The following is a 25,513-nucleotide window of genomic DNA, read 5'->3' as shown; positions in this document are numbered from 1 at the left end:
ATAGCCCGAGCAGTGAGCTGGGAGCGGCGTGCCCGGTGATGCCTGGCTCTTGGTTCTGAGGTTAGGCATGCGGCTTTGGGTGTCGCGGTCGGACCGCGGTTACTAAGTACTTAGAAATCAAAATACCAAGTGTTCTTCATCGCTTGGTACTTGGGTAAAAAAGGAAGCCACTGACTAAAAGGAAAACTACTGGGAATTTACTTTGAATAGTAAAATGTGGAAATGTCCCCGGGTCCCACACTGCGGTTCCCCGCGCAGCTCAGCCCTGTGCTGCAAGCCGGTGCTGTTCACGAGCATTGTCTGCGAGGACGGACGTGTCCTGCATCCGCGCTGCCCCCACACAGTGGCCGTGGGGCACCTGAAGTGTGGCCACTGCAACCAAGGAGCCAAATTGTTGGCGTTTTAAAATTTTTGATGAGTTTGAGTTCAAATGGCCCCTTGAGGCTGGTGGCAGCTGAATTGGGCAGCACGTCGTAAGCAGAGAGCCGTCTCCTGACCACAGATAGAAGCTGGCCTGGGGACTGTGGACCCTGGGTAATCGGGCACAGTGAAAAGGGCTGCTTAGCAAGGCTAGGTCACGCTAGTCAGCAAGAGACTTAGGTCATGGGGGGCTTTTCAGGCACCCTTTCCTTCCTCAGCCAGTCCCAACAGCCAGAGGACCTGCTTCCCCAGGCAGCTTGCAGGATTGAAATTATACAGTAATTAAATGAAAAGGCAGGCATTTTGATTTGTGAGCAGAAACTATTGTAGAGAACCAAGCCGGGGGGACCTCACCTGTGACCCCTCACCCAAGCAGGCATGGACCCCTGGACTGCATTGCCAGGGATTTCCTCACCGTCCGCTGGTCCCCTTTATTCTTAACTTGGTTCTAAAGTAGAACCTTGGTCATGTCCTCTGTTGGGGACATTTGGGACAGAAACCAGCTTACCCAGGGCACACAATCTAGACATTTATTGAGCATAGACTGGCGGGGCAGGACCCCCAAGGGATGCCAAGGTGACCAGCCCCAGAGGGTGGAACAAGTTGGCAAACAGGTGTGCGTGCCTCGAGCCAAGTTCAGCTCTCCCGACCACAGGCTCTCGATGGAAACTCAGCGGGAGAGGGTGACACGTCGTCAGCGGTCACCATAGCTAGCAGTGGGCTCCTGTGGCCAGAGCAAGGAGAGGAGGAAAGGCCTGTGGGCAGTGAACTTGTCTCTGAGAAAAACACCGCAGTGGCAACAGAAGGAAATTGTTCTGGTAGGAGTTAGGGTGCCCCCTAGTGGCCTTGCTTTTGTTCCCTGGCATTCTCAAGCTTGTTTGTAATCCTCCGATTTAATTTTAAATTTTGTTTTAATCCTAATCTGGAAAAGTCGCTTTTCTACTGCATCCCACAGTAAGAGACACGTTTTACAGGACCACCCAAGGGGTTGCGTGCATGCACAGAAAGGCAAAGCAAGAGCTTCGTGAAACAGTACTAACCCTTACAACGTGCGGTATACTGTTGCATTGGTACTTTTTTTAAATTTTTTAATGTTTATTTTTGAGGAAGAGAGAGAGACAGAGAGCACGAGTGGGGGAGGGGCAGAGAGAGAGGGAGACACAGAATACGAAGCAGGTTCCAGGCTCCAAGCTGTCAGCACAGAGCCCGAGGCGGGGCTCGAACCCACGAACCGTGAGATCACGACCTGAGCTGAAGTCAGACGCTCAACCGACTGAGCCACCCAGGCGCCCCATATTGGTACTTTCCGTTCACTTTCTTCCAACGTTGGTCATAACTTACTAAATTGATTCATGACCCACTAAACGGGTCGCGAGCCACAGTTTGAAAAACCCTTGAGAAGAAACCTCTATGCCCCTAATCGTTACCCTCGAGAGGGCATCACCCGCCCATGCCTGCCTTGCTCATCTCCCTCACGCAGGGTCTCAGCCTGGGCCGGCAGGGGCTGGGGACCTACCCTGGGAAGCATGTACCCACAGGTCGTCAGGGCTTGTCGTGGTCGGAGATGGGGAGCTGGAGGAAGAGGAATGACAGGTTAGGACATCTTTTATCCTCGATGCTGGAAAACCAAGAGAACCAACTACAACGTCGGAGTTTATTCCATCCCTGCTTGCTTGTTCTCTCGCACGGTGTCTGCACTTTGGACGAGGATGAAAGCAAATGGCCTGAGCGGCCTCGGGCCCTTTCTGCTCCTCAGGAGCCCCGTGTCCGTGGGCGCCAAGTGGAGGTTGTATAGTCAGTCCCTTGAACACCCTCTTGCACTGACTGACCTTCTGTGATTCTGGATCTGCAAGCCGGTGGCTGCCAGAGCAACGGAAGGAGGTGGGCAGGGAGGAGGTCAGACTGGGACAGCGAGGGACCAGGCTTGCCCTCAGTAGCAGCAGGCATGTTCTCGCCGTGCCTTCCCTGGCAAGAGTGGAGAAGGCCGTGGAGGGTCCTTTGAAACACCTTGCCTCCTCAAGCCAGCGCCGCCTGGAGCCCATCTGCTTCCGCCCCCTTCGCCCGCGTGGAGAAGGGAGAACAGACCTCGGAGGAGGGAAGGGCACCAGAGTCACAGCCATAAAGCCAAGGCTGGAACCACCTCGGAGTGACGACCCCACCCGGAGCCACACGGCCTCTCCTGCCTCTGGAGTGCCCACTTGCTCAGGGCTCGCCACGCTCGGCCCCTGCAGGGCAGGGTATCTGAAGACGGGCTGTGCCGCTTACGGCCGGCCGATCGACCGACCGACGGGGACTGTGTGCGGACAGCCCCGGCCAGGCAGCTGGGTGCTAGTGGGTGCCTGGTTATCTAGGCAGCTCCCCGTGCTGGCCCCGCCACCACCCACTCGCGGCGGTGCCTGACAGCCGTCTCACCCTCCGGCAGCCGACAGAGCTAAATGCCAGAGGGGCTGCTGAGCCCGGTGGCGAGTGGGCGTGACGTCTTGAAGCTCCGTCTCGTGCCGGAGGCTTCCCGGGAGGCCAGAGGCCTCTCCCTGGGCAGCACCGGCTCTCCCCCGGACAGAGGGGCCTTGTAAGTCAGCAGTGGGCGCCCTGCGAACCCAGCATCTGCCACACCATGCGTGACCCGGTCTCCAGCCCTCCGGGACCTGTCCTCGGTTCTTCCCTTTGTCAGCATTTCTCCGCCCTCTTCTGAATTTCCACGCGAGCAGTTTGCACCCCTACGTCTGTCGCTTAGCGGGCGGCGAGCGCACCGCGTGGTTCCCACAGACGGCAGCGGCCGCCCCGTGTGCACCGGGCCTACTTCCAAAGGGCCCTCAGCCTAGGGAGAGAGAGGACCCAGAGAAGAGAAGGAAGGCCCGGGGTGACCAGGGCCGTGGTAGATGGGGTGCAGGGAGGAGTGGGAAGGAGGGCTCGCGGGTGGGAGCAGGCTGCATCTGCCTGTGTATCTGCCCCCGGGGAAGCTGCCTGTCGCATCCCCCACACTGTGCACACCGCGCCGTCCGTGCAGGTGCACCACCACGTGTGCCGACACCGCGGCCCCATAGGCGAGTGACAGCCGGGACAGGCTTCGCGGAGACCCGCTGGGTGTCGTCTGCTCTAAACCACCCCTTTCTGGCCCCACGCGGAGAGCCCCTGGCTGCTCAGGGAGACCTTCAGGTAGACCATCTGCAGCCGCTCCCCACGGGCACATCTTGCATCCCGACCTGTCCGTGTCGGTGCCTCTCCCTGTGGAAGGATGAATGTCCCGCCCCCATGGTCGTGGTCGTGGGCTTGGCCGTGGGACTCGCCTGGCAGTGAAATGTCAGCAGCGGCGGGCGGAGAATCCCCTGTAGGCAGAGGTGATGGCTGCCACCTCCAGGCAGAAGCTCTGGGCCTCAGCCGCTATGCTCTCTTGAATTCCTGATGTCCCAGGGACGGTATCAGGTCAGGTCCTGAGCTCAGCTGAGCACGAGGATCCCCAGGCATGGCTGAGGGCTGCCCGCTGTGCCGCCCAGACTGCGCCGTCGGCCGGGCACACCGGTTTTCCAGCACAAATCACGGCTGCGCTCCAGGTGGAGCCATGAACTTGGTGCCCACGTGGGTGTGAAGCTGGTGGACAGAGGGCTGTCTGAGCACGTAGTCCGGACGCTTGCTGCCAGCCACTGACCTTGCACGTGCCACTGTGTATGCTGAGACCCCCCCCCCCGCTTCTTCCAGCAGGATGCTTCCAGCTGTGTGTGTGTGTGTGTGTGTGTGTGTGTGTGTGTGTGTGCAAGTCTGCCTCAGACGGAGAGCGTTTGCAGGACGCGGCCCGTGCCCGAGTCAGTGTCCTGTGCGGTGCCCACCCCACCACGGACCTGGGCTGACCTCTCCAGACACTTCAGCAGTAGGCGGGGTGGGGTGGGGTGGGATGGGGCAGGACTGAGTTCACTCAAGTTCCTTCAGGGCCTCAGAGGTCGAGTGAGTGTCCCCCGGGGCCAGGCTGGTGAGAACCCAAGGGTACCTGTTGGCGGTGGGAGGGGGGTGGTTTGGGGCGCACTGACCTCACCCCAGAGACCTCTGGGGAGAGCCCTCCGGGCAGTTGAGAAGGGGGTTATTGTGACATTTGGGGAAGAAGCTGTGCCGGGTGGGAAATCTTCCTTATTGACACCTGCCCACGGGGCAAATGGCTCTTCTTTTCTGGACCTAAGTTCTCTCTAAGCAGAACCGCACACTCAAGCTGGTTGGGTCTGACGCCCCACTCGGCCATTGGCTGAGCGGACACTGGGGCCTGGCAGGGTGAGCAGGGAGCTAGAGTCGGGGCGTGGGGCTCAGGCCCGCGTCTCGGGAGCTGCCTGTGCCTCTGTGGCCCTGTCAGTGAGGAGGAGGCCTGCAGTCTGCACTCCCAGAGCAGGGGGTTCAGGAAGGGCTTAAAATGTCCCACCATCAGGGCGCCTGGGTAGCTCAGTCGGTTAAACATCTGACTCTTGGTTTCGGCTCAGGTCATGTCTCACAGTTCGTTAGTTCGAGCCCCGAGTCAGGCTCTGTGCTGGCAGGGCAGAGCCTGCGTGGGTTTCTCGCTCTCTGCCCCTCCCCCGCGCTTGCTCACTCTCTCGAAAAATAAATACACATAAAAAACTTAAAAAAAAAAAATCGAATGTCCCACGATCAAATAAATGCAGGAACGCTAGCTTTAAATCCAGGAGATGACTTTGCTGCAGGGTTCCTAGAACCTCGAACTTACTGTGTAAATACGCGGGGACTCTCTACCAGAGGGCATGTGCTGCCCCTTGCCCCCTGGCCCCGGCGTCCCACAGGGCACTGTGCGGAAAGCATGGTGTGTCTTCATTGGCAGCTGGCACCCACCGCCGGCTCTCAGTGCAGCCGATAGTGGGCTGTGAGGGAAAGAGGCGATGTGGACGTGGCTTAGGTGCACTCTCTGCCCATGGCCGTGCCCCTCGGCTCCCTCCTGGCCCGCACCGTTCCCCGGGTGTCTGTCCTTGTTGCCCCCGAGATGGGCCAGAGCAGGCTTGGCTGTCATGGGTCCCCAGGCGGGACCCACGGTGCTGCCCACTGCTCCGCTGGCTGGCGCGGGGTCGGACGGTGGTCCTTCGTGTTGCGGGCGGCCCCTCCCTATGCCCACCAGAACCCCAGCAGGGAAACCACTGAGGCCTCGTGGTCTTCTCCCCATCCTGCCCGCGTGGCCCCAGCCCCTCGCCCCTACCTGGAGAGCCTGCCGCAGCCCCTGTCGTGGCCTCTGTGACTGAAGGATCCCAGGCATTCTGAGCTTGGCCACGTGACTCCAAGGCTGTGGGACCCCCAGGTGCCGATGGCTAAAATGGCTGTGTTCTCGTGTGTGACGTTTCAGGGACGCCGTGTCAAACTCGCTAACCCCTGAGGACACCGAAGACATGCCGTTGGGGCAGGATGCTGAGGTCTGCTTGCTGAAGTCTGGAGAATTGATGTGAGTGACTGAGCCCCGAGCAGGGGCTTCCCAGGGGGCCTGGGGGGCAGGAGCACCACAGGGGGAGCCCCGGCCTCCAGTGCCAGAGCCAGGGGCACCCCACAGGCTGACTCGGCACCCATGATGGCTTTCAGTGTGTGCTTTTATTTATGTTTTTAACTTTTTGTAATGTTTGTTTTTGAGAGAGTGAGCAGGGGAGGGGCAGGGGGAGAGGGAGACACAGAATCCGAAGCAGGCTCCAGGCTCCAGGCTCCGAGCTGTCAGCGCAGAGCCCGACGTGGGGCTTGAACTCAGGAACTGTGAGATCACGACCTGAGCCAAAGTCGGAAGCTTAACCGACTGAGCCACCCAGGCGCTCCAGTCTGTGCTTTTTTCTTAAGGTACAATCTATGGACAGTAAACTTCCCCCTTTATGTGTACAGTGCTTAGACTTTGACAAATAATACACTGTAGTCAATCATCCCGCCAGGCTCCATGCCGGGTGCGGCCAGTGGCTTCTGTGATCTCAGGGGCCTCCGATCCCACCCGGCTCCGTGGCCCGGTTCTGCCGAAGAGGGAACGTAGGTCCAGAAGAGAACAGTGATTCAGCCCCGTGTGACCACAGTGAAGACGGAGAGCGGTTCCCTCCCCGTCGGAAGTTCCCCCGTGTCCCCTTAGCGTCATCCCGTTCTCACACCCATGGCCCTGTGTTCTTCTTTTTTGAAAATAACTTTTTTGTTTTCTCACTGTAAGACCAATACGTTTTCATTGTAGAAAAATAGGAAAATAGAGGCAAGGAAACCACTTTGGGGGATAGCCTTCCGGTTTTTTTAAATACATAGGTACCTCATTTTTCAACACAAACGGATATTCGACATCTTATTTTATAGTCTTGTAAAACCCCACACTGCGTGAGTATTTTCATGTATGCTATTCTTCTGTGTCGCGTCCAACGGCTGCATAAGTCGCTGCATTGAGTCCCGTACTCATGCACTCACTCACACGTGTTTATTCAGCACCTACTAGGTGCCAGGTATGTTCTGGGTCCTTGGAGTACATCACTGAGCAAAACAGAGCCCCCCTGTTGAGCTTATATTCCAGCAGGGGTCGACAGACATTAAACAGAAACACATAAGTAAATTACATGCTGTGTCACAGGGTGGTGCTGGCCGTGGAACAGAAACAAAGTAGGGTGTTTATTTAGTTTTGAAAGAGACAGTGCAAGTGGGGGAGGGGCAGAGAGAAAGGGAGACAGAATCCCAAGCAGGCTCCACGCGGTCAGCACAGTGCCTGTCATGGGCTCGAACTCACGGAACCACGAGACCATGACCTGAGGCTCAACCAAGAGTCAGACGCTTAACCAACTGAGCCACCCAGGTGCCCACATTCTGGGTTTTTTTAATCCTTGATTCCTCTTCTCATTAGCGTAGCTTGGGGGGGTGGGGGTGGTATTTCCATCCGTCTCCACACCTCGGAAGGCAGATAGAACTCACAGCCCCGTGACTTACTTGCTGTGCAGTCTTGGGCGAGTTACCTAACCTCTCTGAGCTTCAGTTTCCACCGCCGCATCTCGAAGGGGACAGTAACGTATTTTCGCCACGGAAGGCAGTTTGGTGGAGTGGGCAGGTAATGGCTTCCTGTCAGACTTGTGTGGGCCTGGACCAAGTTTCTCCATCTGTGTGATTCTTGGCTTCCTCATGTGCAAGGGGAAGCACCCTGCTTCCTCACGTGGCCGTGGTGATAGCACATGAAGCCTGCGAGCAGAGGGCCCCGCACGTAGTGGCCGCCACCTTCTCACTTCACAGTCGAGGGGATGCGACTCGCCCGAGGCCACGCCGCCCCTGAGGTGGCAGCTCAGCACTGGAGGCCCTGTCCTCGCATCTCGTGCTCACATGCTGGCTCCCGACTTGCACGGTCCAGGAGGGGGCGCCACCGAGTCGGAAAACAGGCAGCCTCAGGGAGCAGTCCCCCCCTCAGCCAAGTTCATCCTCTGATGTATGCCTCACACCCGTCGGCGGGCAGGCCTGGTTGTCCTCGTTTGCAGATGAGGAAACCGAGGCTCAGGAGGAGGGAAGGGAAGCAAAGCAGGTACCGGAACCCTGGTCCCTCTGGCTCCACACTCTGGGCCCCGCACAGGACCCCGGGAACAGAGGAGCTCACTGTCACTAAACCTTTAAACTTACGGAAGCGGCCGTTGTCCAGCTGGCGAGCGTTAGGACCGGGGACACGGTCCCCGAGAAGCCTGCGTCGCCAAGGCCATCACCCTGCCCCACCGCCCCTGCCGTATAAAGAATCTGGGACGGCTGCGTTTAAGAAAATCAGGGTGCCCCCTTGCAGTCTTACAACAGGCCCCAGATTTCCAGAGGGCGGGAAGTTTCTAATGACGTGCGTGCTTCCTGCTGGTGCTAATGACATGAAGGGCAGCAGGGAGTTGGAGAGGGGACCTGTGCTGGGCAGCAGGGCAGCTCCGGGAAAGCTGCAGAAAGCTGAGGCCTCCGCACCGGCTTCCCGTTCGCGGCGCGTGGATCACCTCAGGCCGTTCTCCTCTCCGACAGGCTTGCAGGGACATGCCAGCCCCACGCAGCCGGGACTGTCACCTGCGTGCTTTACACGCGGCCCGGTGCCTCGACCCACACTGCACATCCAGGTTTCTCGCATAGTTAAGCGTGTTGGTCAAGGGTACCCAGGCCTTGTCCTCCCAAGAGCCTCCAGGGCTTCCGGCCACCTCTGAGCTGCAGACGAGCTGGCCAGGGGACTCAGGCACTTTGCCCGTTTGATCCGGGCCCTCTCCGCCCTTGGGTTTTAGGATAAAGTTACCGCTGACGGTGGAAGAGATCGCCAACTTCGGGGAGAGCAACAGGGAGCTGTTCGTGAGGTCCAGTACCTACAGCGTCATCCCCATCACTGTGGCTGAGGCGGGCCTCACCATCAGCTGGGTCTTCTCCTCCGACCCCAAGAGCATCTCCTTCAGCGTGGTCTTCCGGGAGGCCGAGGACACACCGCTGGACCAGTGTAAGGTAAGGCCGGCCCTCCGCCAGCGGGGTGCTTGGGCAGACCTTCCCTGGTGCGGGGCCACGGCCGTCCAGCCTTCTGCTGGGCAGGCCTCCCCTGGAGTGTTTGGGCCTCGGCCGTGATGGGGACGTGGAGAGAAAGCAGGTGGGCGGGCCCTCCGGGCTGCGTCCCACGGGGCAGGCAACGCTCCTGTTCTTGGCCGGCTTGGGAAAGGAAAGACCTTGGAGGCTCCAGAGCACTGTCCTCAGGCGTCTGAAGGTTGCTCCTGTGTCAGACATCTCCGGTCTGACCTTGGGACAGGTCAGTGGGTGAAATTGCGAAGAATACAGACATGTGACCCGGTTTAAGGATCCTTTTTTAGCCCGGCTGTGCAGAGCAAGAGGAGGGCACCGTGGAGGAGGTTAGGGGGCATTGGGCCCCAGAGACCTTGCCAGAGACACCTGGCCAATTGTGTCCCTTGGGCGGTGGGTGGGGCTTGAAATCTCGGTGGCAGATGCAAACTCATAAAGTCCCAAGACATTCTCAGCGTGGCATGCTGATGATGGCCTGGACCGCGGGTCTCAGTGTTGTCTGCACGTTAGAAACACCCAGTCCTGAGGCCACCGCCACACCGCTCGGTCAGAATCCAGGCAGGGGGTAGCAGAGTGTGGACACACAGGCATCCCCAGGTGCGTCCGGTGAGCCTAGCTCCCGGGGCCTGGGAGCCAGAATAGAAAGAATGGGTGGGATCCAGAGCCCGGGACAGGAGGTTGAACAGGACTCCGTGGGTGGCTGGCTGACTCGGCAGAGGGGAGAGGAGCTGGTTTGGGCGGAAATTCCTGTCCCGTTTGACACACTGTGGGTGGGAGGACCGGTGAGGACGGCCAGGCTGGCCTAGAGCTCAGAGCGGCCCTCAGTGGCTATACCGTGCGGAAACTTCCAGGTGCCAGCAATGGCGAGAAGAAGGGTGGGGGAGAGCAGTTTGAAATCGCCTGAAAGGAGCCTCCTGTGACGCCTGTGTGAGAAAATCCCTGAGCCCCCCCCCACCCCCCGCCTGTGGGGCGCTGGCTGTGGGGGGCCCTCGGCGAGAGGCGGGGTGCGGGCCCCGAGCTGAAGAGAGCAGGCTCGCCCCGTGCGCCCCGTGCCTGTCTGGCTCGCTGTCCTGTCCCCTGCCCTGTTGGTACCGGCTCGTTGCAGAGACGACTCTGTCATTCCTGCCCTCTCCAAATTCACTCCTACGACTTAATTCCAGCCTCCTTGAGTTGGCCTTGTTCTGTGGAGCCTCTCATTCACGCTCTGCCCCCCCTTTCCCTTCGGGGGGCCCCTGGCCGTGCCGTGTCCCGAGCTCGGAGCCCTTACTCCCTGGGGTTCCGAGGCTGCCCCCAGGCGGTCCTGGGGCTTGCGGTCCGGGAGCGGCCACGGACTCCACCATGTAGATGGTGTGCAGGGCTCACGTTGGCAGATGAGGTCACTAAGAGGCAGAGTGGCTTGCCAGGGCCAGCGCCACACTCCGCAGGAACTTGCCTCCAGTAGCCGGGCCGTTCGCCCCCACAGCCCCAAGACCTCCCAGGGACCAGCACCACGTCGTCCCGCATCAGACACCGCAGGCTGTTTGTGGCAGGGACAGGGGAAGGGACTCAATCGGGTGTCCAGGCCTTTGCCGTTCCACCTGTCCACGCGTGTCCGAGCTGTGGGCCTCTCCCCTTGTTCAGTCGCTCACCCGCCAAACCCTCACGGCCCTGGGAGATCTGTGTGGTTCTTGCGGGCTTGGGGACCCAGAGGAAGCTTCCTCATCTCTGGCGTCCAGGGGTCAGGACTACCCGTGTGTTTCTCAGAGTGGACGCCAGGGGGCAGAAGGAGCCCATACACGGGGCAAGCGAGAAGGGCTTTCGGGCGCTGTCTGCCTTCAGGAGCCCAGCATCCCCAGCCTGCCGTGGGACTGCTGTTATTTCTGCCCGAGGTCCCCTGAACAGACATCAGCCTGGGAACCTGTTTCCAGGTGCACGTCCTCAGCGGCCGTCTAAGGGACTCCCCCTAGGATCTCCTGACTCCCCTGACCAACCTGGGCCTTACAGGAAACTCCGGGGTCCAGAGCAAATTGCAGCACCCAGAAGTGTGATTATGGAGGTGCAGACATGAGGGACTCGGGGTCTGCTCACAGCCACTTCCTGAGTTGCTGCTGAACCCCGGGCTCTGTCGCGCCTATCAGAGCTAGAGAGAGAGAAGGGACAACGTGAGATCTGCCCTTCAGGAGAGAGACCCTAGTGAACAGACAACCATGATTCCAGGTAGAGTGTCATGGTGGGGACGGGCGGGCACCTGGGGCGCAGTGATCAGGGGAGGAGGCCTTGGGCCACACCAGGAGACGTGCCCTGGTGGAGGGAGCCACACAGCACAAGGCCAGGCCCATCTCTGGCAGCCCGCAGCAGACACTGCCCCGTCCCCGGGCCCCCTCCTCTCCAGAGTGTTTCCACGGGGTCAAGGTCGTTCCTCAGCACTGAGATCAAAGGCTGTGAATTTGGGAAGACGCTTGACCAGAGAAACAGTAAATCAAGGACTTGAGGCTGCCTGTGTGCCGACCGCTGTCTTAAAGCCTGGGGACAGAACAGGAAACGGGACCCAGGCCCTGCCCTCTCTCTGGGCGGGGACCCATGTTTGGCCAGAGAAACTCAACAGCCTGTCTGGGGCCACAGAGACTCAGGGGAGGGACCAGCACCGGCAGCAAGGACGCTTGACATTGTATTTTTTAGACAGCTTTACTGAGATACAGTTCATATACCAAATAATCGACCCATTAAAATACAGTGTATTACAGCTTATGTAACCATTGCCACTCTAATCATCCCCAAAAGAAACATCATGGCCAGTCACTCCCAAACCTCCGCCCCCCAGCAACCACCACCGTGGCCTCTTGTGGCCTCTTGTGACTCACTTCTTCCATGTAGCATAGAACCCTCACTTTGCACGGGAGCCCCAGGCCACAGGAACCCGTCCAAATATAAATGAAACCAACTCGTGCTGTCTCGCAGACACATGGTATAAATCAGGGCATGGCCACCCAGGCGCTGGCGCTGGTGGGAGGCACCCCCAGAGCTCACACAGCGGAGACCTGCCTCGGGTTTATTCCAGAGACCACTCCCCGCCCCCCCCCATCATCTTCCTATCACTGCAGCTGCATGAGCCTCGGCCAGAGAAAATCTCATAGATTTTGCCCCTGGTGGGAAAACAGGAATCAAGACGCGTGAAAAGTCTACAGAATAGAAACTTCTAATGCCCAACGAGCTCTCGGTGGTTGCTTTGCAATCAAGGCCGTAAATGCTGAGGTTGAGGTGTGGGGCGCCCAGTGGCCCCTGTGTCAACAGCAAAGCCTTCCTGCCTGCGCTTGCTGGAATGTCCAGGCTCAGAATTGGTAGGTTACGGGCCACAGAAGCAGACCCAACCTCTCAACCTCTCAGAATTCTCAGTGCCCGATGGAAATAAGAATGCGAGAGACCGTTAATGGAACTGGAGGAGACCGTGTGCAGAAGTGGCCACCCCAGAGCCTACACACAGTAGGTCCTCATTCATCTTGATCCCACCCAGGCCTGTCTTGGGCTCTACCTGCTGCCTCTCCACCAGCAGCTCCCAGCCAGAGCAAATGTACTGTGGCATCCGGAACGTGCCGTGCACAATTCTCTCCCATGCTTTTGGGATCTCCCACTTGATTTTTTATTTCTCTTCGGCCCACGGGTTATTTAAAAGTGTGATGATTAGTTTATAAATATTTTGGTATTTTCTTTTTTTTTTTTAATTGTTTAATGTTTATTTCTGAGAGAAAGAGAGACAGAGAGAGAGCATGAGCAGGGAAGGGGCAGAGACAGGTGCAGACACAGAATCTGAAACAGGCTCCAGGCTCCGAGCTGTCAGCACAAAGCCCGATGCGGGGCTTGAACGCACGAGCTGTGAGATCATGACCTGAGCTGAAGTCGGGGGTTTAACCGACTGAGCCACCCAGGCGCCCCAATATTTTGGTATTTTCTAGAGATCTATTCACTTTTTTTTTTTAATTTCTTTTTTAACGTTTAGTTTTGGGAGACAGAGAGAGAGAGCATGAGCAGGGGAGGGGCAGAGAGAGGGAGACACAGAATCCGAAGCAGGGTCCAGACTCCGAGCTGTCAGCGTGGAGCCCGACGCGGGGCTCGAACTCATGAACTGAGAAATCGTGACCTGAGCTGAAGTCGGCCGCTTAACCAACGGAGCCACACAGGTGCCCCGGAGATCTATTCACTTCTAATTTAAGTCCATTGCAGGCAGAAAACCAACTTTGTATAACTTGAATCCTTTTAAATATGAGTGTTGCCTTTTTTTTTTTTTTTTAATGGCCTAGAAGATGGCCTGCTGTGTATCATCCCAAGCGCACTCGAAAAATTCGGTTTGTTCTGCCATGGTCAGGTGGAGTGTCCCATAAGCGGCGGTTGGATTGAGTTAGCTGATGCTGTTCTTTGAGTCTTCATTTCCCTACTGAGCTCCTGTCTTTTATTCCATCCATGATTGAAATATACAACCATAGGGGCGCCTGGGTGGCGCAGTCGGTTAAGCGTCCGACTTCAGCCAGGTCACGATCTCGCGGTCCGTGAGTTCGAGCCCCGCGTCGGGCTCTGGGCTGATGGCTCAGAGCCTGGAGCCTGTTTCCGATTCTGTGTCTCCCTCTCTCTCTGCCCCTCCCCCGTTCATGCTCTGTCTCTCTCTGTCCCAAAAATAAATAAACGTTGAAAAAAAAAGAAATATACAACCATAATTGTGAATTCACCTATTTCGCCTTGCAATTCTACCACTTTTTGCTTCGTGTGTTTTGAAGCTCAATCATTAGGGGCATCGGTGTCAGGACTGGCCCGTCCTCTTGATGCACTAACATCTTTATCATTAGGAAATTATCCCTGGCCACATCCCTTGATATAAAATGTGTTTCGTCTGATGTTAAGGCAGTCAATTCACCCTTCTTTTGACTCATGCTACCACAATATATCTTTTTACATCCCTTGATTTTCAACCTATTTGTATCTTTACCTTTAAATCGTCTTTTCTTATAGGCATGATGGGGTTGGGTCAACCTGCTAATCTTTGCCTTTTAATTGGGATGTTTAGACTATTTACATTTAGTGGGCTTATTGATCAGGTAATGTTTGAGTCTGTCATCGTACTCTCTGTTTTCCATTTGTCCCATCTGGCTGTTGCTCCCTTCTCTCCAAGTGGAGACCTGGGGGCAATTGTGGGGCTCACCTGACCCCAGGTCAACCCTCGGTCCATTCGGAGCCAGCCAGACTTATGGACTTCACCTCGAATAAGTCCCAGCTTCCTGAATCCATAAAATGAGTGGTCCTCCACATGTGGAACATTCTGGCACTGGCCATGGTCAGAGAGGCTGGGGCCACTCCTTTGGGGCGCTGACTAGTTCACGATGCCGGGCGAAACTCATGCTCACAGCCTCTTCCCTAACACAGGTTATCGACAAATGCAGGGCGTGTGGAAGACCCCTCCCCGCTCCTGGGGCTGACCACGGCCCCAGCCTTGCTCCGCTGCGACCTCAGACAGGGCGCCCAGCCTCCCTGGGCCTAGTTCCCTCCCCAAAATAAAGGCTCTGCCCAGAAGACCTTTAGGCCCTCTCGGCTGCCCTGACACTTTTTCTGATCTGCTTTTCCTCCCAGGTCCTCATCCCCACGACCCGATGCAGCTCCCACAAGGAGAACATCCAAGGCCAGCTCAAGGTCCGCACACCAGGCATCTACATGCTCATCTTCGACAACACCTTTTCCAGGTAGGGATGCTCGCTCATGAACATCCAGAACCACTCACCTGCCTCCTGGCCCCAAGAACAGAGGTGGGCATTGAAAAGAGACTATTTAATTATCGGTAACTTATTATTAATAGTTTGTTTTGTTTTGTTTTTTACCTTAGACCCCTATACGGTGGTGGTTTAGGGTCTGTTATAGATTTTATAAAACACGGGCTAGTACTTACAGAGTCTTAGCTCATGTCAGGTGGTTCTCGGCTCTCTACTCTTATTGACTCATTTACGTCCGACAACACCCCCTTGTCGGAGCGACCACCGTTCTCCTCACGGTGCTGCTAGGGGACTGAGGACCAGATGCGTAACAGAGTGACACTCAAGGTCACACAGCTGGCGGTGGTGGAGCCAGGTGGGAACCCAGAGGGCCTGCCTCCAGGCTCTGGACTCAACCGTATGCCCTCCTGCTTCTCGCGAGTGTCCAAGCTCCCACTGCCCAGCCCAGAGAAGGGGCTCAGTAGAAACAGTGGATGGTTGGATGGGTGGATGGATGGACGGACGGACAAGCAAGAGGGAAATGAAGGGCAGGACTAGAGCTTTGAGGAGGAGCCCCTGGGCCTTCTCAGCATGGCAACAGGAGCAGCGTGTGCCTTCTCTGGGAAGCACTACATCAAAGCACCAGATATGGGTCAGCAGTGAAGGGCTGGAGGGCAGGACGTTGGGAATGTAGGGACACGAGCTGGAGGGGTAGCCGAGGAAGGAAGTGGAGGAGAAGAGCACATTGGTTGGGTGTGTGCCATGTGCCAGGGCCCCACATCCTGGAGACAGGAGACAGGGGTGGTTAAGGTTGCTGGCACCCATCCCTTTTGTGTCTTCTGGCTTCGGCATAAGCCCTTGTCGGGGCCACCTTTTTTAGGAGACCTGCCTGACTGGCACCAGCCACATCCTCTGTAAGTGGGGCCCTGAGCTAGTGGCCACATCCCCCCCACGGGGCACCCTTCCCAGCCCACTTGGCTTTTAGCAGAATGACTAGATAGCATATTCTAGAAGAGAGACATACCACCCCTCACCACCTTCAGGCCCTGAACTCCAGGGCTGGTGGCCAAGGGCGTCCACACACGAGAGGCTAAGAGCATGAACTTCCCCCCCTTGCCCCCCTCCTTCCCCTCTCCTGCCCCTCCCCTGCCCCATGAACACACACGCACCTTGAATTAGCAGGACTCAGGGGCACAGGCCCAGCATTTCCAGAGAACGGCCTCCAGAGCTCCAAGTGACCGTGAGCCCCAGCCCCCTGCAGGGCAGCGGGATGGGGCAGCGGTCAGGCGAGTGGGTGCGGGTCCGCCAGGCGCGGGCCCTGCCCTTCCCTCTGTGGGCCTTAGCTGAGCCCCGTCTCCTGTGCGGTGGCCGTGAGCACAGATGCCACCTCATGAGGATTCCCTGCGGGTTGTGGGCGCGGCGGAGGAGGGGCGCACTGAGGGCGGAATGCAGTCCTGTGCCCCAGGCAGGCTCCTAGTTACCGCTAGAGGTGGCCGTGCTGCTGTGACAAACCCTGGCCTTGTGCCCTTGCAGAGAGTTCTGAACCGCGGACAGCAGAACACGCTCAGGTGGCCGGGGGGGGGGGGGGCTGAAACCCATGCTCCCCCAGAGACCTCTTCTCAGTATCTGCTCTCTCCGCCCACCCCCTCCCCATGCAGCCCCCCGCCACCCCCAACGGCTGCGGCTTTTCTGCACCCACGCCCCAGGGCAGTCGGTGCTGACGTCCCAGGACCCCCCCGGACCCTTCGCCCAGGGAGAACTCTGCCGGACAAACGGGGTGAGGGGCCCAGGACTCCCCGTGGGGCTCCTCCCCACCCAGCCCGCACACCCAGCCAGGTCACCGCAGCCCCCCGTGGAGCCCCCAGCGGCAGCCGCTACCCTCGGGCTTCTGCGTCTGACACCCTCCTTTTCCACTTCTGTTTCCTCAGGTTTGTCTCCAAGAAAGTGTTTTATCACTTGACGGTTGACAGGCCTGTGATCTACGATGGAAGTGATTTCCCGTAGCCTCAAGCACCTGGGTTCTGGTAGTTTCACTTTATCCACAGGAAACACTACTCTTGCTCACCTGTCACATAAAGCACTAAAAAAAAAAAAAAAAAAAAAAAACAGCGGCTCCAAAGCTGGCGGGCCACCCCTCAGAGCTGCTCCGTCTGGAGCACCTCGTACTCAGAACTTCGCACCGTCACTCTCAGCCTCCATGGCTGTTAAGGGCTCAAGCACCGTTTCCCGTGATTAGGGACCCGACTATCCTCACACCCGAAGGGACACTCACTCTGCCAAAGGTTTAAACCCTCAGGAGACCATCGGCCTCTCCCGGAGCCACAGCTGGCTCCAGGCCGCCCCCGTGGAGAGTTGCACAGGCCAGAGGCCATGATCCCAACTTGTGCCCGGGGAGAGAAAGGCCCCACTCTGCCCAGCAGGGGCCAGGCGTCCTGGGCGACCATGAGCCGGGATGTCCTGGCCAGACCCTGTTGAGTCCTCAGGCCGTGAGGCCCTTGGGCCTCCCAGGAAAAGGAGGCCACGGGGCCATCCTGAGAGTCAGGGTGCCTGGGGGGCCCCTCCGGCGACTCCCTCCAGCCTCTTCCCGTCATGCCTCTGTCCCTTCCTGCCCCAGTAAATTTGGGGCTGCTTCAAACTCAACAGTTTTGGAGGGGCCTCGAGCTCCACTTTCTTCCTGGCTCTTCTGTCTGCAAAGTCCTGTCCTCGCGCAAAGCCCTTCACTCAGGCAGGCCCCTCAGCCACCCCCCTGAGGACGCGCACTGCGGCGCTGTCTCTGCACGGGCGGCTGAAGCCCCCGAAGCCGGCTAACCCTGACAGCCTGACCAACAGGCAGCATCGCGCCTTGGCCCTTAGGACGCACTGTTCAGCTGATGGGCTCTTTGTATAAATAAGAGCTTCTGCCTCACCTTCAGACGTGTTTCGTAACGATCATAATCAGGGTAAGAACCACTTTCAAATCTCGGGGCCTTCTTAACAAAAGTCTTTGGTAACCCAAGCGTAACAGGCATCACTCACGAATCTGCTCTGACTTCACTCCTCGGCCCCCACTTGCCACCCGCCTGCTCCCCAGCACCCCGTTTGCCCACTTCCCGTGGCTCAGCCTACACTTGACCCCCAGGAGCCATCTCCCCTTGGGGCCGAGGAATCCTGTGTCCTTTTCCTGGAAGGACATAGCCTTCCCGCTGTCTGCGGCCCTCCTCTTCTCCCGCCGTACAGAGCTCACCTTCGATGGCCTCTTTGTGCCTGGTTCACAGAGGCCAGAGCCCGAAGTCGGGGCTCAGACACTTCCACAGGTGAGCGGGGCATCTGGAGCGGCCCCCTTCGGACAGGTCAGGGACCCCAGGCCACGTCCAGCACAGACCCCTCAGCTACCAGCCAGCAGAGAGGACTCATGGGGCAGGGGTGGGGCAAGTAACCTCCATGATAGACTTGAGACTGTCACTTAACTGGGGACATGGCTGCTTGCAGTCAGGTTGGGCAGGGCAAGGGGGTTGGTGAACAGAACCTTCCGGAGACATCAACCCAGAGAAAAGCCGAGCCTCTCGTGCCCTTTCCTTGGAGCGGCCGCCCACGGCAGAAAGCCACCGGGGTCTCTAGCATCTCCCAGTGGCCCAGGCCTTGACCGTGCTCAGCGCCAAGGCAAGATGCGGCCGGGCTCCCAGAGACTCTCCCGAGCCCCACGCTTGCCCTCCCCGGTGTGCCACACGGTCTGAGGATGGTTCCAGAGTAAACCATGCCGCCTTTGAGCCCACCCTCTCCCCTGGAAAGGGTAATCAGAATTAGTGGCTGCCCGTAATAACAAAACCCACAAAAGAGAAGCCAGAGCGGTCTGGAGTCTTGTGCTGAGTGCTTTCCCAGGATGCCATGCTGACTGGCCAGCTGATGGTGCCCCCACCATCCTGTGCAGCTAATAGCTCCTGTGTTTCCTGAGAAAGGCCTGGAACATTCCACCCAAGCCCCCTCGTGAACCTCTGTCAGTCAGCCCGGCAGGGGCCCAACAACACGCTTAGCGCGCCCGGCTCTTGCGAAGCCAGCCCAGAGCCGCTGCTCCAGGAGCACAGGGGCCCCTGGTGGCGTGCAGTGCCCCCGCTCCGGAACGCTGACCCTGACCGCAGTTGTTCAGAGGGTCGCCGATCCCCCGGCGGTCACGTCCTGGCTCCATATCCTATTTATTGTTTGTGCTGGACAGACTCTTCTCCCTCGTTACTTTGCAGCGTGAGCTCGAGTTTGCTGTGTGTTACGCAACTAGAGAGAACACGTTGGCCTGTTTCAGTGTGGCTTGTACGAATAGCTTTATTCTCATTTTAAACAGGTTCTTGACTTTTCTGAGGTTTGGGGGTGGGGGGAGTTTTCCAAAACCGCAGATGACAATGCAGAACAACCATTGAAGGTGGTAGCCCCAGCCAGTAGACTGAATGACACTAGAAATCATCAGGAGGAGACCTCCTTGGGACCCCAGATCACTATGCAAAACAAAACGAAACAAAACAAGAACCCAGAAGCCCCTGGATGGCCGGCTCTCTGAATAACAGTCACTCACCCTGTAGTACTCCTGCCGGCTGCCTGGTCCACCTCTGGCTCAGAAGCCACTTCCCCACCAACCTTCCCCAAGGACACAGCCTCTAAGGCACGCCCACCCATAGCAAGGAAGGGTGTCGGGATAAAGCGTGGCCTCTGCAGGGCCCTTGTGGCTGGATCCCGCTAGACTCCCGGTCACCTGGATCACGAGCAGGCAAAGAAATTCCCAGGAAAGAATCTGGAACTGAAACACCCCACCAGACTTGAAAAGTAGAAAGGGAAGAAGCCACACGCTGCACCTGAAGAAGAAAGGGAATGGTTTTCCTGAACGCTTCCAGTTATCCCCTCGCCTAGGGTGGGGAAGCCATCCTAGACTCAACGGAAAGGAAATCCCCATTTGGGATTGAGATCTCCGCGCCTGCGTTTTACGCGAAACCGGTTAGATGTCCGCTGAGTTTTAAAGTGTTTAGGAGTTTCATTTTTTAAGGCCCACCTTGGTACCCACACGCGAGAATCCCACCCTTGGCTCGGAGGTGTTGAGAATTAAGGCAGAGAGAAGCCATCCGTGATTCCAAGAACCAGGAGTCGCCCGGCAGAAACGAGCCAGCCAGCCACGTTCGCAAAAACACTTAACCCCGAAAGGCACTTTTTAGTGGCACCTCGGGTAAGTTTTTTCGTTGCGTTGTGATTCTTCCGAGGAAACGGGAATCATGCCTCTTCCCTTGTAATGGCTCTTGAAAAAACAGTGAAGTCTATCTTTAAATTTCGGGAGACATCGCTGATACACAGGCTTCCTTAGAACCTTAGGATGAGTGTTATCCAGAGATGGCCCTGCCTCTGGGGGCTGCACAGCGATGCCCAGGCCTTGGCTGGGCAGCTTCCAAATCAGAATTGCACTTTAATTGACTAACCCTCCATTCTCGAGGCCTTACGCGATAGTGGGTCTGGGGACCCATTGCGTTCTTACCTGCCAAAGAACTACCCAGAAGCACATCAAATTGCCAACACCCCACCTGCATGGCAGGGAGGAGGGGAGGTGAGAAACTTTTGTACCCCAAACATATTTCTTTATAGCATCTGCGGCACTGTTTGGAACTGTTTTCTTTTTAACCTCAGGATTGAAATAAAGCAAACACTATGACACAGGGAGTAGCGTCGTCTTTCTTTGCACCGGGGCCTGAGGCGAGTGATGAAGTTACCCAGACCGGACCGGGGGTGTGGAGTCACCCTGCTGGGACATAGAGCATCGGCTTGTACCCCAGCTTTTTAGAAGGGCTCGAGCCACCAGATGCTCCGAGAGGTTTGCCGTGTGGCCTGGCATCTGGGTACTCCCACCCCCACCTACCGTGAGGTCAGCGTTCAGGCCTACTGGAGTCAAGGCACCCTTCCAACCCGGCTGCTCTCCGCCAGATGAGCAGAGAACACAATGGTGACCTACCAGGACGGTGTGGGGGGCGGGGGATGGTCATGGATGCCCTAAAACCATGCTCAGTTGGCCTGTGGTACAAAGGTGGGCAAAACCACAGGGCCAAGGCAGCTGGCGGAGGAAGGAGTCACGTTCCCACCATAACTTAACGCCTACTCCTGCTGAATCAGCAGAGACCTGACACAGACCCAGAAGGGGCAGGACCCCATCACCCCTGGACTGGTCAGATGGAGCACACTCACCCCACACCCCGCATCTGAGGATCACAGCCCCCTTTCCCTCCCTCTCCCTTCCTCCTCCAACCCTCCCCCGGCGCCCAGATTCTCATGTGGCCTCTTCTCTGATCAGTTACACAGGAATACGTTCTATTTTCTGTAACCGTAACCATGTTCTCCCTTGAGGGCAGGCACCGTGTTTCCTTCATCTCCTTCCTTTCTCTCAGCCCCACAGCGTCGAGCATCATGCCAGACACAGAAGCGCTCAGCAGTTACCGAGTCAATGAGGCCACCAGACGGTCCCCATGCTTGGTCAGGTCTGAGGCCATCGCCAATCCCATTGGCCAACTTGGCCGGGGACAGGAGCCCCTGTAGCCCCCATGGCACAGAAGGGCAAAGGGCAAGTCTCCAGGAGGGGGTGTGGGGAGAATGGAGGTGAGCTGGTCTCCCGATCCTGCCCCCCCACCCCCTCTTGCGTTAGCGATGCCCTCAAGTCAAGCCTCTTACTGTCCCGCGAGCAGGTTGAAGGAATGGAAGATTGGTTTATCCAAATGCCCAAAACAGTGCAGCGGGAGTTCTTGGGTACCAATCCCTCCAGAGACTTGGTGACCACATGGGCCTGGGGGCTGAAAGAGAATCAGCTGAGACACACGTAGCTGTGTCCCTGCCCCTGAGGCTGGGACCCGGGAGCCTCCATATCAAAATCCCCATTGCGCCTAAACCACGGAGCAGCCCAAGATGACCGGAGTCTGCCCCAGATTCTCCAAGGCCCACATTCCATTCCAGGGATCTCGGCCTAGCTCAGGTCCCACAGGCTCCGTGGCACCTGCTGCTGCCTTGTCCCTTCTGGCCATGTTGCCCTGTGGCGCCCAGGTTCCCCGGGGGACTCAAAAGGAAACTCTGGGCAGGTCTGCCCTTTCGGTTTGAAGATGCGTGGGAAAAATCTGGCGAGAGGAGTTTGCCGCCCACACAGATCGGCGAAACCTGTCACCCCAGATGAGAAAATGGACTTTTTTTTTTGTTTGTTTGAGAGAGAGCAGTTGAGCCGAAGCCATCAGAAGCCAGGCGGAGAGCACAGCTATCATGAAAGCCGTTCAAAGTGGGTTAGGGTTGACAGAAAGGTCAGCCTTCTGCGTTCCCCACAAGGTGGTTTCTGGAGGAGGGTGAACCCGAGCGCAAGTGTGATCGCTGGCCTCTGGGGTTTGATAGCTGTACCCCCGTCCCTCCCCAACCCCCTCGCCCTCCCCCCCTCCCCCCCGGCGCTCTGCGGGAGGACGGGGCCCTGGTGTGGTTTCCTCACACCTTCGGGCATGTATGGACTGCGGTTGTCTCAGACGTGGCAGCCCCATCTGAAGCCTGGAACGAACTGTCTTCTTTGCTAAAAAAGAAAAAAAAAAAAAAAAGAACAAAGTCAGGCATCCGCAAACCCGGCGCACGTGAGCGTCCTTACCAAAAGGAAGGCCTCGGACCCAGACCAGGTGGGGCTTGCGGGCCTGTGGCTCCCTAGAATCACCAAAGGGAAGGCGATTTCAAGTCAGGAGGGCCTCCCTCGCTTTCTGCCGCGGAGGAAGCCTCCGGCTGAGCCACGAGGAGAGAAGGAAGTTTCCCGCAAGGGCCTGGATACCCGTTGGCCAGGTCGGTGGACAGGTACTGTCCTCTTCCCAGGAGGAAGGAAGGGGGGAGGGGAGGGGAGACAGGGGGAGGCGGTGAGGAAAGAGAGGTACATGGGAGGGGCCTCCCAGAGGCCTCGGGGAGGGCCGGGCTGGAGTCTGGGTCAGCAGAACTCCCCTTTCTCATCGGAGGAAAGGGCAGCGTCCGTGTGGCCAAGGCCAACCACCACATCCAGCAGAGGCAACATTTAAATAGAAGGAAGACCTGGACGGTTTGCCAAAAAGACACGGAAGGCAGTGGCTGGAGACACGGGAAAGGTAGTCGGGTTCGTTCCCGTGTCTCTGGGCTTGGCTTCAGGGCTTCCTGTGCTCTCACAGAAAGGCCCTGAGGAGGGACGGCAGCCAGAGTCCTCCCCCCGCCGCCAGGCCTTTGCACCAGGGACGGGGTCCGTGTGTGGGACCAGAGGTCTGGGCAGGGACCGCCCTTCTCCACCAGCAAGGACCCCTGTGGAACCGTTGGGTGTTCTCAGAACGAGGGCCACACGCTCACGGCCATGCCAACTCTGGTTCATCAGGCTGAGCCACCCAGAAGCCTGCTAGCGGATCAGCGCAGGTGACCCGCTAGGCCACCCCGAGGTCCTTGAGTGTCACTGCCGTGTCACCACTGCAGTCAGAGCTTGAGGAAAGGGGTGAAACGAACTAATGGATCTGTCCTCGAATTTCTCTTCGCCAGTGACCCCTGAACCTTGGAACGGGGACTTCTCCAACCTCAGCCCGTTGGCCCAAGCGCCGGGACACAGGGGCAGCGACTTCCTTCTTGGAGAGGAAGCTACTTCCAAACAAACCACCGGGGAGGAAACTGTTCTACGGGCAGAAGTTTTCACAGCCGCCATTTCTTCCACGGCTCGTGTTTGCCTTCAAGGACATGTTGCTCGCTGACAGATCGTTCCTCAGTGGGGAAACATCCCCTGCCCCAAATCCAAAGTGGCTTCATCCATGTCCAAAATTTCAGAGTTCCAGGAAGAAACGGGAGTTCAGTGCCGACGGATACGTGACGGGGGAGGTCGGGTCAAATGCGGGCTCCTCACCTGGTCCATACGCAGAACTCAGAAGGTCCGGGAACTTGGATAGGGGGAAAATGGCCTCTTTCCCCTGACTTTGCACTAAAATGTAGATCTTCCCCCCCACCGTGAATGTAAACAACGTGTCACACTAGCACATGTCAGCAAGGGCTGTGATTTCGTCGCCAATGGAAGTGACAGATGTTTTCATATTTAACAGACTCTCAAAATCTCATCTCTGCTCTACAACAAAGGTTGTCATCACACCCGCTGGTCGATTTTACTTAATGCATTAATAATGAAAAAAAAAAAGGCACAGATGTTACTGGTTCGTAAATTTGTTCTGATTTTTAGAGGATTGTATTTCAACAGAGGTTTTTTTTTTTTTTCTTGGAATCCTATGTATTTTATTTTATTCATTTTAAAACATTCTAAGAAGAGGGCAGAAGGCTTTATAGGATTGCCAGAGGAGAGCATGAGACAAAAAAAAGGTTAAGGAACTTTGGCTTCTGGCAGGTCTTTATGCAGAAGATCAGATCAGCTCCCTGCTTCGCAGGTTCACTAATACAGTAGTAGCAAATATAATCAATCTAACAGGCTCTTGCCATAAGTCGGCCCAAGACCCAGGGGAGCTGTTAAGTCTGAACCATTTATGGGCTTGTTTCTACTACTGCACCATGCCGAGGTGGCTGTGGGATGGTTTTCTCCAAACTGTTTTCATTTTACCGGAATGTAGACATTCCAGTGATTTAAAACAAAACAAAACAAAACAGACAAACTCCTTCATTAGCCAGGATTTGCTATGGCAACCCTTGACCTTCAAACCGTGTATCGTCCTCCACGGGAAGGGCCGTATCGGTTATTTATGGTCACGATAACATTGCAAAACAAGCAACCTCAAAACCAGCGGCTTAAACCCTAAGCATGTATTTAGCCCCCAGACCCGCAGGTGGACGTGGGCGTTCTCGTGAACTGACGCATGCTGGTCACTGAGGCGCCCGCCCTGGCCGGCCACATGTCACCTGAGCGATCTCGCGTCTGCCGGTAGGCTGGCTGTCAGCTGGTGGTGGCTGGGCCCACCCCCACGCCTGTGGTCAGCTGCTTGGTCAAAGGCGGGGCTGGCCTGTCTACGATGGCCTTGGCCAGGTGACAGCCCTGCTCCTCGGCATCCCCCACCCCCAGCAGGACAGCCAGGCTCGTTCAGCGGAGTGCTGGGGAGGTTTCCAGGACAGCGAAGGCAAGCACAGCCTCGTGTGCTCTCCCAGAACTTGGCACGACATCACTCTGGCCGTATTCTGTTGGCCCAGAGCCAGTGTCAAGGTCAGCCCTGGTTTGAGGTGTGGGAAGAGAGACCGTTCTGGACGGGAGCACTGCCAGGTGGCTCTGTAAAGGGCATGGGGCCAACAGGGGTGGAGACCACCCGAGTCACCATCTCCCGTTCTCGCACTTTCCCTTTCGCCCTAGTCTCTCCTCCTTCGGGAAAACGCTTGCCATCTTCTCCAGACACGCCCGTCCAGGTACATGAGGGCACACACGAGACTCTCCAAGGACTCATTGTCTGTGACAGCAAAGCAAGGGAGACCGCGTCAGAGGGGGTGGCTGGAAGGAGTGCACACTCACACCGCAGAAGACACGTGTTTCTGGATGAGGGCGCTAGACGCTCCACAGCAGCTTCCCCTGGAAATGGGGCTGGGGGGGGGGGGGGGAGGGTCTGTCCAGGCTTTGGAGGTGGTGCTGGGGGAGGCACAATTTTGCTTTTCTCATTATACCCTTCTTTACCACAGACTTATTTTTGTTACACACCAGTCTAACTTTAAAATTTTTTAAACAAATTTCTTTTTTTTTTTTTTTTTAAGTTTATTTATTTTGAGAGAGAGAGAGCAGGGGAGGGGCAGAGAGAAAAGGAGAGAGGGAATCCCAAGCAGGCTCCACGCTGTCCACGCAGAGCCCAACTTGGGGCTCATGCTCGCAAACCTGAGGTCATGACCTGGGCCGACGTCAAGAGTCGGACACTTAACTGACTGGGCCACCCAGGCGCCCCTGAAAACTAATTTCCAAAAAGGACAAATTC

The 25,513-nt window shown here is 57.2% G+C and overlaps 1 protein-coding gene and 1 long non-coding RNA gene across 3 annotated transcripts in view; both read left to right on the top strand.

The window, feature by feature from the left end:
* The window catches only part of FYCO1 (FYVE and coiled-coil domain autophagy adaptor 1), a 74,030-nt gene extending 54,945 nt beyond the window's left edge, over positions 1-19,085 (top strand). For both annotated transcript variants that reach the window (XM_045492624.1, XM_045492625.1), the window contains exons 15-18: positions 5,747-5,842; positions 8,628-8,838; positions 14,497-14,606; positions 16,541-19,085. In XM_045492624.1, coding sequence (XP_045348580.1) covers positions 5,747-5,842; positions 8,628-8,838; positions 14,497-14,606; positions 16,541-16,616 — 493 coding nt within the window. In that variant the 3' untranslated portion in view covers positions 16,617-19,085. The remainder of the gene's footprint in view (positions 1-5,746; positions 5,843-8,627; positions 8,839-14,496; positions 14,607-16,540) is intronic.
* Positions 19,086-19,882: 797 nt separating this feature from the next.
* LOC123605568 lies at positions 19,883-23,811 on the top strand. Its single transcript, XR_006715812.1, has 2 exons — positions 19,883-21,206; positions 21,680-23,811. It is a non-coding gene; the product is annotated as an uncharacterized LOC123605568 (long non-coding RNA).
* Positions 23,812-25,513: the final 1,702 nt, after the last annotated feature.

Source organism: Leopardus geoffroyi, chromosome A2 (genome assembly GCF_018350155.1).
Source record: "Leopardus geoffroyi isolate Oge1 chromosome A2, O.geoffroyi_Oge1_pat1.0, whole genome shotgun sequence".
Lineage (NCBI taxonomy): Eukaryota > Metazoa > Chordata > Mammalia > Carnivora > Felidae > Leopardus > Leopardus geoffroyi.
Note: the sequence above shows the minus strand (reverse complement) of the source record. Positions and strands in the feature narration are given on the sequence as shown.